The sequence below is a fragment of the Grampus griseus genome (genome assembly GCF_964374135.1).
Source record: "Grampus griseus genome assembly, chromosome: 11".
Classification (NCBI taxonomy): Eukaryota; Metazoa; Chordata; class Mammalia; order Artiodactyla; family Delphinidae; genus Grampus; species Grampus griseus.
Genome location: NC_139005.1, coordinates 7,985,910 through 7,998,665, shown reverse-complemented (window position 1 = coordinate 7,998,665; position 12,756 = coordinate 7,985,910). Strand labels below are relative to the sequence as shown.

The 12,756-nt window shown below is 34.9% G+C and overlaps 1 protein-coding gene across 1 annotated transcript; it reads left to right on the top strand.

The window, feature by feature from the left end:
• Nucleotides 1-5,689: 5,689 nt before the first annotated feature.
• Nucleotides 5,690-11,839, top strand: LOC309829382 (NKG2-A/NKG2-B type II integral membrane protein-like; the record flags this gene model as incomplete). The annotated part of the gene is made up of 7 exons (XM_082665230.1): nt 5,690-5,711; nt 7,492-7,686; nt 8,078-8,176; nt 8,660-8,713; nt 9,236-9,387; nt 11,297-11,397; nt 11,719-11,839. The coding sequence occupies exons 2-7, from the start codon at nt 7,500-7,502 to the stop codon at nt 11,837-11,839; spliced, it is 714 nt and encodes a 237-aa protein (XP_082521356.1). The 5' UTR covers nt 5,690-5,711; nt 7,492-7,499.
• Between the last annotated feature and the right edge of the window lie 917 nt (nt 11,840-12,756).

Here is a 12,756-nt window from a genome sequence, read left to right as displayed (position 1 = left end):
AATATTCTGTTGCCTTTATAGAATTTTACAAATTATTGTTAAAGTTTTTTTTTTTTACTGCACTCACAATACTTTAGTTAAATTTTCAACTTTTAAATGTATTCGAAGTGAGGAAAATTCACCACCCACAAATTCTTTGGGAGTGAGTGTTCTCCCTATGAGAGCTCATATTAATATTAATTTATTAAATAAAGTTAGCAAACTGTTTGTTTTAACATCTTTATGGGAGTATAATTGCTTTACAATGGTGTGTTAGTTTCTGCTTTGTAACAAAGTGAATCAGCTATACATATACATATATCCCCATATCTCTTCCCTCTTGTGTCTCCCTCCCTCCCACCCTCCCTATCCCACCCCTCTAGGTGGTCACAAAGCACCGAGCTGATCTCCCTGTGCTATGCGGCTGCTTCCCACTAGCTATCTATTTTACATTTGGTAGTGTATATATGTCAGTGCTACTCTTTCACTTCGTCCCAGCTTACCCTCCCCCCTCCCCGTGTCCTCAAGTCCATTCTGTAGTAGGTCTGCGTCTTTATTCCCATCCTACCCCTAGGTTTTTCATGACCTTTTTTTTAAATTTTTAGATTCCATATATATGTGTTAGCATACGGTATTTGTTTTTCTCTTTCTGACTTACTTCACTCTGTATGACAGACTCTAGGTCCATCCACCTTACTACAAATAACTCAATTTCGTTTCTTTTTATGGCTGAGTAATATTCCATTGTATATACGTGCCATATCTTCTTTATGCATTCATCTGTTGATGAACACTTAGTTTGCTTCCATGCCTTGGCTATTGTAATAGTGCTGCTATGAACATTGGGTTCATATGTCTTTTCGAATAATGTTTTTCTCTGGATATATGCCCAGGGGTGAGATTGCTAAATCATATGGTAACTCTATTTTTAGTTTTTTTAAGAACCTCCATACTATTCTCCATAGTGGCTACATCAATTTACATTCCCACCAGTAGTGTAGGAGAGTTCCCTTTTCTCCACACCCTCTCCAGCATTTGTTATTTATAGACTTTTTGATGATGGCCATTCTGACAGGTGTGAGGTGATACCTCACTGTAGTTTTGATTTGCATTTCTCTAATAATTAGTGATGTTGAGCATCTTTTCATGTGTTTGTTGGCCATCTGTTTGTCTTCTTTGAGAAATGTCTGTTCAGGTCTTCCACCCATTTTTTGATTGGGTTGTTTGGGTTTTTTTGATATTGAGCTGCATGAGCTGTTTGTATGTTTTGGAGATTACTCCTTTCTCATTTGCTTTGTTTGCAAATATGTTCTCCCATTCTGAGGGTTGTCTTTTCGTCTTGTTTATGGTTTCCTTTGCTGTGCAAAAGCTTTTAAGTTTCATTAGGTCCCATTTGTTTATTTTTACTTTTATTTCTTTTGCCTTGGGAGACTGACGTAAGTAAATATTGCTATGATTTATGTCAAAGAATGTTTTGCCTTTGTTCTCTCCTAGGAGTTTTATGGTGTCATGTCTTATATTTAAGTTTTTAAACCATTTTGAGTTTATTTTTGTGTATAGTGTGAGGGAGTGTTTTAAGCTGGTTGTCCAGCTTTCCCAATACCACTCGCTGAAGAGACTGTCTTTGCTCCATTATATATTCTTGCCCCCTTTGTCAAAGATTAATTGACCATAGGTGTGTGGGTTTATTTCTGGGCTCTCTATTCTGTTCCATTCATCCATATGACTATTTTTGTGCCAATATCACACTATTTTGATTACTGTAGGTTTGTAGTATTGTCTGAAGTCTGAGAAGGTTCTGCCTCCAGATTTGTTATTTTTCCTCAGGATTATTTTGGCAGTTCTGGGTCTCTTCTGGTTCCATATGAATTTTAGGATTATTTGTTACAGTTTTGTGGAAAATGTCATGGGTAATTTGATAGAGATTGCATTAAGTCTGTAGATTGCTTTGGGTAGTATGACCCTTTTAACAGTATTAATTCCTCCAATTCGAGAGCATGAAATATCTTTCTATTTCTTTGAATAATCTTCAGTTTCCTTTACCAATGTTTTATTGTTCTCAGTGTATAGGTCTTTCACCTCCTTGGTTAGGTTTATTTCTAGGTTTTTTTTTTGGATGCGATTTTAAACAGGATTTTTTTTGGATGCGATTTTAAACAGGATTTTTTTTTTACATTCTTTCTGATATTTTATTGTTAGTGCAAAGAAATGCAACAGACTTCTGTGTATTAATTTTGTATCTTGCTACTTTGCTGAATTTGTTTATTAGTTCTAGTGGTTTTTGTGTTGGAGTCATTAGGGTTTTCTACATACATAGTATCATGTCATCTGCATATAGTGACAATTTTGCCTCTTCCCTTCCAGTTTGGATACCTTTTATTTATGTTTCTTGTCTGATTGCTATGGCTAGGACTTCTGATACTATGTTGAACAGAACTGGTGAGAATGGGCATCCTTGTCTTCTTTCAGATTTTAGCTGGAAGGCTTTCAGTTTTTCATTGTGGAGTATTATATTAACTATGGGTTTGCTTTTATTATGTTGAGGTATAGTCCCTCCATACCCACTTTGGTGAAAGTTTTTTTTTTTTTTTTTTGCGGTATGCAGGCCTCTCACTGTTGTGGCCTCTCCCATTGCGGAGCACAGGCTCCAGACGCGCAGGCTCAGTGGCCATGGCTCACAGGCCCAGCCGCTCCGCGGCATGTGGGATCCTCCTGGACCGGGGCACGAACGCCTGTCCCCTGCATCGGCAGGCGGACTCTCAAACCACTGTGCCACCAGGGAAGCCCCTTGGTGAAAGTTTTTATCATGAATTTTATTAAATGCTTTTTCTGCATCTATCAAGATGATCAGTGGTTGTTGTCTTTTCTTTTGTTTATATGGCATATCACATTGATTGATTTGTATTTGTTGAACCATTCTTGCAACCCTGGAATGAATCTAACTTGATCACGGCATAAGATCCTTTTTATGTATTGTTGCTTCAGTTTACTAATATTTTGTGAGGACTTTTGCATCCATATTTATCAAAGATATTGGCCTGTACTTTTCTTTTTTTTGTAATATCTTTGTCTGATTTTGATATCAGGATGTTGGTGGCTTCCTAGAATGACTTTGGGAGAGTTCCCTCCTCTTCAGTCTTTTGGAATACTTTGAGAAGGATTGGTATAAGTTCTTTGTATATTTGGTAAAATTCCCCAGTGAAGCCACCCAGACCTGGAATTTTATTTACAGGGAGTTTTTTTAAAAATTACAGATTGTATTTCACTTCTAGTGATCATTCTGTTCAAATTTTCTCTTTCTTCTTGACTCAGTTTTGGCAGGTTGTCCATTTTAAAAACTTGTCCATTTCTTCTAGGTTGTCCAATTTGTTGACATAAGTGTTCATAGTATTTTCTTATGATTTTTTGTATTTCTCTGGTATCAGTTGTTATTCCTCCTTTTTCTTTTTTTTTTTTTTTTTTTTTTATTTGGCTCCTCTCTCTTCTTGGTGAGCCTGGCTAGAGGTATGTCAATTTTGTTTATCTTTTCAGAGAAACAGTTCTTGGCTTTATTGATCTTTCTATTGTTCTTTATCTCTATTTTATTTATTTCCTCTCTGATGTGTGTTATTTCCTTCCTTCTGCTGACTTTGGGTTTTTTTGTTCCTGTTTTTCTAATTCTTTTAGGTTGTAGGTTAGGTTGTTTACTTGAGATTTTCTTCTTTCTTGAGAAAGGCCTGTATTGCTGTGAACTTCCCTTTTAGAACTGCTTTTGCTGTGTCCCATAGATTTTGTAAGGTTGTCTTTTCATTGTCATTTCTCTCCAGGTATTTTCTGATTTTCTCTTTCATTTCATTCTGACCCATTGGTTTTTAGTATCATGTTGTTTAGTCTCCATGTAATCATTATTTTTTCCTCATTTTTTTCCTGTGGTTGATTTCTAGTTACATATAGTTGTGGTCAGAAAAGATGTTTGAAATAATTTCTATCCCTTACATTTCTTGAGGCTTGTTTTGTGTCCTACTATGTGGCCTATCCTTGAGAACGTTCCATGTGCACTTAAAAAAGAGTGTGTATTATGGTTTTTTTGTATGGAACGTCCTGTAGACATCAATTAAGTTCAACTGTTCTATTGTGTCATTTAGGATCTCCTTTGCCTTATTGCTTTTTATGTCTGGAAGATCTGTCCAGTGATGTCAGTGGGGTATTAAAGACTCCTACTATTATTTTATTCCCATCAATTTCTCTCTTTATGTCTGTAGTGTTTGTTTTATGTCTTTAGATTCTCCTAAGTATATTGGGTGCATACATGTTAACAAGTGTAATATCCTCTTCTTGTATTGATCCTTTTATCATTATATAGTGTCCTTTGTCTTTCATTATGAACTTTGTTTTAAAGTCTATTTTGTCTGATATGAGTATTGCTACCCATAGTTTCTTGTCATTTTCATTTGCATGTGCCATTTATCTTGTGGTTTAAGCCTTCTTTTCCTCCCCTTCCCATTGTTTGGTTAGGTGATATTTTTAAAAATTACCTTTTCTTGAACTGCATAGTTTGACTTGGGTTTATGTCGTTACATCAAATATTCCTAGTGTAGGGCTTCCCTGGTGGCACAGTGGTTGAGAGTCCGCCTGCCAATGCAGGGGACATGGGTTCGTGCCCCGGTCTGGGAAGATCCCACATGCTGCGGAGCGTCTGGGCCCATGAGCCATGGCCGCTGAGCCTGCGCGTCCAGAGCCTGTGCTCTACAACGGGAGAGGCCACAACAGCGAGAGGCCCGCGTACCACCAAAAAAAAAAAAAAATATATATATATATATATATATATATATATATATATTCCTAGTGTAATATAGACAACTAGTCATGATTAGAGGATGAATTCATGAATGATATAATGAGTAGTTATTTAATATTTCCACCTATGTCATGGTGATACAGTTTAATATTGTTTGTGTTTTATCCTTTCAAGAGGCATTTATTTTTATCAGAGGAAATCTGCAGATTAAATTATTTATTTAATAAGAATAAAATGGAACGTAAGAACTAGGGCAGAGAAATAGAGATGGTATTTTGAAAATGATGGACTTTGTGCCAGGTAGAATATGGTTGAGAATGTAGAAATTCCTCAGGATAATTAGTGACAAATATCCTTAAATACTTGTTGAAAAATGGGATTATGGCTGTTAGAATTTCTTCCATGACAATAGAAATGAAATAATAATGAGGAAATAGTGTATGTGCTGCCAAGATTTAGCAACTAGTTTAAAAGTAAAACTTGAGGTATTTGAAGTTGCAGTGTTCATGATTGAGATGGAAATAAGATAACTGCAGGGTGGCTAAGCCGCCATCTCCTCAGATCTTGTAGAATGTGAAAACAATTTCTCAGAGACATTTGAAAATGGAAAATCTAAATGACACACTTAGAGGTCCATTTGTCCTTTCAACTGGAGCCCAAAGTCTCCTAGTTTCTGGAGGTTTGTGACGAGGTAAACTGTCTTCAAAATAGCCTATGTGTGAGAATTTCCTGTTCAAACCTGAAGTGACACATTGATGAGAAATCAACTTTTTCCACTCTTGTTTCACTCTGAGCCTTCACAGGGCAGTCTGTGGAGGTCACAGACATTGTTTATTCTTGTCCTAGATTTATGTTTTTAAATTTCTTCTTTTATCACCCAGCTATAGCAGGCCTCTTTTATGAGAGTAACCTGACCTCCCCACTAAAGGATGCACAACTTTCTGGCCAACAGAAGGTATGTGTCCCTCCTCTCCTGTCTCTCTACTAGACCACCTCACTTAGTGAGAAATAACAAATGTTAAATGTAATGCAAGTGAGGTACAATTAATATACAACAAAATCAAAGTAGAATATTGGTGTTTTTTTAAAATAATTCAGGGTAAAAAGCAACCATAAAACATGAAATATGTTGGAAGATTTCTCAAAGTATTCAATTTATTGTCTGTAGGAAGTTAGTCAATTGCATATGCACTTGCATATTTGGGTTTATAAATCAATATAATATTAAGTGAAACCCACAGACATCATGGCAGGGAACAATTAGTTTGGGATTTTATAATCAGTAGAAGGTGGGTTTTTTGTGTAATAGTATGTTAATATATATTTTGCTCAACCTTTATAAATAGATTCTTGGAAAGGAATTCATTACATAACAAAAGCCAAACATAATTCCTCATATGTGTACTTAGACTCAATAAAAGCAGCCTGATTTTATAACAAAAATCAGGATGAGGTAGCTTCCTAAATGCTAATTTAAACTTAATTGTAAGTAATGAAAGAATTTTTTAAAAAATTGAACAAACACTGCAAAAAAATGTACCATGCTAATTAAAGACACTCCTGCTTAATAAATTACTTAACAGGGTCTAACTGATATGAATTAGAAATAGTAACATAGAAATTGTGACTAAAATAATAATTAAAACTGATACTTGTTGAGAACTTATAAGTGTCAGGTTGAGTGCTCAGTGTTACATGCATTGGATATTACCTATTCTTAATTCCATTTTAGATTAGTAAGATCGGTTACTAGATACTAAATAATTTTTTAACAGTCACACTCTTGTAAGTTTCAAAGCCATAATTTATTTCCAGGTCTTTCTGACTACAGCATCCATTGACTGAATTATTAAGTTATGTTATCTGGACTTTTTTATAAGTAATTTTTATAAGTAATTACCATCACTTATACAACTAAAATGACCTTTACTAACTTTGACACCTATAGGATCTTTCTGGAAGTTTGAATTAACAGTGTTCTTCCATAAATTACTTATATTTGTTTATTATTTTGTGGGTTCATATCTTAGCCATTAAGTCAATTATCGATTACTTTTACAAACTAAGTATTTTTTAGTCTTTTTCTGTTGTTTTATTTTCAGTATTGTCTAGGTTATATATAAGTTTAGTGTATCATGTAACATTTTCCAATACATGAAGTATTTCCTCAATTTTTAATGTCTTCTCAGAACTCCTCAACCATTCAAAATAACGACCATTTGGTAACACTTTTCATAAGTAAATGTAAGTCACCAAATAATGTAATTTAGTGTAGGAGATTGTTGTACATGCCAACATTACTCTTTCCCCATCTTTAAAATACTCTATCTTTAACCATTACTGGATTTCAAAATTATCATAAATATAGGTGAATCTCTCTTTTCTAATAAAACATTATAATTTTAATACAAGCATTATAATGGTGTTAAAATATTTCTGTGGAATCTGACTAGGATATTATTAGTCATGAACTTCTTTACTCCTCCCTAATTTATTGCTTTTCATTGTTTCAACCAAAAATATATTGTCAAATGTAGAATAACTTAAAAAAAAAAAGTATTCTACCATGAGACACTTGTTTAAAGCTCTAAGGAATTTAGAACCAGGCCTTAAGATTGTTCTACTGCGAAGTGAGCACTAGACTCTACCCCGCCCATTTTACTGTACTAGGGATCTCATCTTACATACACCATTCATTCCTAAGTACACTTAGGGCACTGTCTGACATAATTCAGCTGCAGAGATGAATAACCAAGGAGTAACCTATGCAGAACTGAAGGTAGCCAAGAACTCAAAGAGGCAGCAAATAAAACCTAAGGGCACTAAAAGTTCCATTTCAATAACTGAGCAGGAAATAACCTATGCAGAATTAAATCTTCAAAATGCTTCTCAGAATCTTCGAGGGAATGACAAGAACTACCACTGCAAAGGTAAAGCATTTAATAGTCACATGATGGAACTGTTCTAGGATATGCAGTTGGAGTACAGAGGTTGGAGAAGGAGTAGGGGATAAGTTCACATATTTTTCATTTTGAGGAACAGAACTTAAAGTTGGAGATGGGATTCTAATGTGAAATTGGAGGACTACTTTTATTCTGGCATTGCTGTAATTTGTAGTCTTTGATCAACAACTCATGAAGCGTTATATATGCTGAAAATGCAAAGGTATATTCTGAGAGAAAGATTATAGTGGTAGAAATGGGCTTGGGGTCCAAGTTTATATATATAACTCCCTGTTTATGTGGGTTCTCTTGTTTGTAAACTTTCTAAACAACTGTCACCATCACTCTTTTCTCAGTGTTTCCTTTTCTTTCCCTGCAGATTTACCATCACCTCCAGAGAAGCTCATTGCTGGGGTTCTGGGAATCATCTGCCTTGTTTTGATGTCCAGTGTGGTAACAATGATAGTTTTTACTCCCTGTAAGTAGATTTTTGAAAAATTGTAAGGGAACTTTACACTTTAATGATGGTCAGTGCCTCTAAACACTTCATAATATTATGGAATGGGCATCTCATTAAAATGTATGCATTTAGACTAAATGTGGAATGGTTATTCTGAATTTGTCAAAAGTATACAACACAATAATTACAGAGAGTATGTATATGTATATTCTGATTTCATAACTCAAAAGCATGCTTTAGGATATTGAAAGATCTTACTGAGAAATACAAATTAATTCTTGAGATTGGTTAAAACAAATACTATAAGAGATGGTGATCTGTTCCTTTAGGCTTTTGAAATATTTTTTCAACCAAATCTTCATTACTTAATTTTTCTTGGTAAAATCAATTTTATTCCAGATTATTCTAATCCTAAGCAATAAACCAAATTTCAACTCAGAAACTACAATCATTATGATTTATTTAGATCAATATTAACTTTTATAATGATTAATTTTGTAGCTACTGCAATACGGGAGCAGAATAACTCCTCTCCGATAAAAAGGCTCCAGAAAGGTACATAATGATTTTCAAAGTTCTGATATAAATACAGTTTGTATTTTGTCTCTATCTTAGCGTAGTGAAAATAAGAATAGATTTTGGGGTTGAACATAAATTACAAAATATGGCAACAAATATTCATAAATAATGATTATAGGAGAGTGTTTCTCCCTATGCAACAATATGATCACCATACCCACTGTTGCCACTGGCTCAAATTTCCTCCCTCTGTAATATGATAAGAGACAAATAATTTTGCTATTCTAAAACAGAGGTTTCATTTCTTGATTTTCAGGACATGTAAAGAGTGGCTATTTCTGTGTGTTTGCTTTATACGGAGACATAAATTGGGGGGTGAGAGACTGACACTTCTGTGAATGTATGAGTGTGGTTTGTTTTATATGCACCAGCCTTGAGGGTGCATAGATGTGTTTTATATATATACACACATATATATTTATACCTATGCGTATATGTAAGTTAGTTTTCATTTTTTTTAATTCAAATTGTTTTTAGATAATAATTCACAATCTTCAGAATGTCATGCTGGTCATTGTCCAAAACAGTGTTTTACATATTCCAACAATTGCTATTGTATTCATTTGGAAAAAAAAACATGGAATGAGAGTGTGACGGCCTGTGCTGCTAAGAACTCTACTCTGCTTTATATAGATAATGAAGAAGAAATGGTAAGATACTAAATGTTGCAAACACTTTGTTAAAGGCTTGATTCAGTCAATATTATATTTGCTAGGATTCACTTGCGGTTTTGTACATATTTGCAGTTTGTTTAAGGCCTATTAATGTTCCATTAAACAACAGAATACAACTTTATGATATTCTATTTATATTTTTATACCATTAATACACGTTTGATAATTTCCAGTTCTTGCTTTTCATAAAAAAAACATGTTTCTACAAATGCTATTATTTTCTAAAATAAACTTTGCTATTTAATTTTACAATATATAAAGGAAAATAAACATATCATGATTTTGCATATTGATCACAAAATGTATAGAACCATGTAATTGCATATCAGATCGTGGAATAGAAGTTTCCACTTCATAGCAGCCCCACTCCTCTGTATTCTCTCATCACTTCTCCACCCTCCGTGTATACCCACTGTCCTGACTTTTGATATTATAGAATCTCTTTGCTTGGTTGTTGTTTTTTTGTGTGTGTGTGTGGTACGCGGGCCTCTCACTGTTGTGGCCTCTCCCATTGCGGAGCACAGGCTCTGGATGCGCAGACTCAGCGGCCATGGCTCATGGGCCCAGCCGCTCTGTGGCATGTGGGATCTTCCCAGACCGGGGCACGAACCCGTGTCCCCTGCATCGGCAGGTGGACTCTCAACCACTGCGCCACCAGAGAAGCCCCTCTTTGCTTGTTTTTGAACTTCATATACATGGAATCATAGAGTATGCATTTTTCTTCCTGTCTCCTCTCACCCCCATATGCTATTTTTGCAATTCATCCATATTATTGCATTTATGTGTAGTTTGTAAATTTCCACTGCTCATTATGTAAATATAACATTTAAAATCCAATCTACCCAATGTCTCTGGTTACAGATGGAGTCTTATGCCCTCAGATATAAAGAGGCTTCCTGGGTTCAGTACTTTTAGTCATGGGATCCCCTTCGCTGGTCCCACCTCCACCCCTACCCCCCAACTCTGGTATCTCTCGGTGGAGGGGGAGGAGAAGCCCTTACTCTGGCTGCTTCTTGTTAGCAGGTGTCCTGCTGGATCACCTTGTAAGGCTCACCTGGTGTCGCCCACAGGATTCCCCTCAACACCAAGGAGGAATGGCTAGGCTGGGTGTTGGGAAGCAGCAGGCCTAGGTCACTTTCTTCGGTTGGGTGGTGGATATAAGATGCCCCTAATAGTTGTTCCTTAACCCCAGGGTCGCAAACCATTTCACCTTTCTCTTTCCACCTTTCAGAGTTCTCCTTGACTTGTGTCTTTCATTAGTTCCAGTGTTTACAGTTGTACCTAGCTGGGCGCAGCTGAGAGAAATGAGTCTCTGACTCCTTGTCTGGTCCCTTGGATTCTAGCAACACAGAAACAGAGTGATTGGGGGTTGATCTAGTCAAAGAACGGTGTGAGCCCCAGGAAACCAAATCTTTGGCTTTCGTGTCACTTATTTTCTCAATTTCATTCCCTTAATTTCCTTCTAAAACCGAAACTCTGAGAAACATAGAGGAGAAATCCATTGATATGGTCACAGTATCCTGAGAAATGGATGTCACAGAATCTAAAATCTTATTTAAAGGCTTGCTGTGTTAGTTTTGACAACATGGGTAACAGTTGAATTACATGAATCAGAATTTTCCTTATTAACCTAAGAAAAACAGTGAAACTGCTAAGCATAACTGTTTGAGTTAATTTTACATCAAAAGTACTGACCTTGGTTAATGTATTTGGCAGTATTAAAACTTTGAACTTTAATATATTTTTAGTGTTAGATGAGACTCTTAACACTCATTTTGTTCAGAAAACTAAGGATCCTATGAAAGAACACACTACTTGCCTTTGAAAAATTAATAAAAATCTTTCATGACGACTATTTAAGTGAAAATTCTTTATTTTGGGCTAGAAATTCCTGGTGTCCCTATCAATTATGTCATGGATTTCAGTCTTTCGTAAAGGCCGTGATCATCCATGGATGTGGCGAAATGGTTCAACTTACAAACTACAGTAAGTTTTTAAAAATAATACTGTATAGAGGAGGAAAAGATTAAAAATAAAAATTTTAAGAATAATATTAAAACATTTGTTTTAGTTGAATTATAGAAAGATGAAGGAGGATGTTGAAAGTTAATAAAATGTTGATATAGTTATTAAAGAATGGGCTCCTCAATAGCCCATTTCCCTAATAACAAGCTCTTACTAAAATTATATTAAAATATCATTACCCATTTTCAAAATATCTTTTATTACAGTGACATGGAAAATGCTATTGTTTCATGAGTTGTCCTCATATGATATAACAGAATTGTGCATTTTTTTCCATTACAGTATAACAGACCCATCACCTGATAAACGTAACTGTGCTCTGCTCTATACACATGGCATTAAATCAGACAGTTGTGAGCGTCCACATAGATATAATTGCAAGGATCAGCTTGAGAAAACGTGAGTTTGGATGCTGTTGAGTAACTTTAACTTTTATGAAATGGAAATAATATTATGATTGTATAAATTTTAAAATGAATTATATTGAAATATAATATGCGCACCAAAAAGTATAGATATCGTTACTTTTGTGTCTGGCTGTTTTTACTCTACATTATTTTTATGGCCTTCAACCTTTGTAAAAGATCGCATGTTGTGTGAGTCCATTTATATGAAATATCAAGAAGAGGGAAACCTATTCTAGAGGCAGAGAGTGGATTGTTGGTTACCAAGGGCTGAGCAGAGGTAGGATTGGAAAATGACTGCTGATGGTTACTATGTTTCTTCTGGGGGCGATGAAAATGTCTAGAGTTTGTTACTGTTGATGGTTGTAAACTCTGTGAATATACTAAAGAAAAAAAATCACTGATTTATACACTTTAAGTGGATACATTTTATGCCATGTAAATTACACCTCAATAAAGCTGTTTTTAAAAAAAATCCTGGAATTATGTTTGGGATTGCATTTAATCTTCAAAGTAATTTGTAAAGATAGTCATCTTTACAATATTGGCTCTTCCAGTCAATATCATGCTTTATCTCTCTATGAATTAGGTTTTCTTTAAATTCTCCCTATTATATTTTGTATTTTTCTATATTGAGTTCTTAAAGATACATTGGTATTTCACTCTCATGCTTTTGTAAATGACATCCTCATTTGAAAATTTTTAGTAAGTTTTGCTGCTGTAAACAGTAATACAATGAGGTTTACATATTGGTCTTATAGCCAATGATTTCTCTGACTTTATGTATTAATTCTGTCATTTCAAATATATAGTCTTCTGGATTTTTATATAACAGCTCTTGCATTTGTAAATAATCATACTTCATTTCTTCTTTCCAGATGCAATTTTTTTTCTTGACTTATTTTTATAGGCTAGG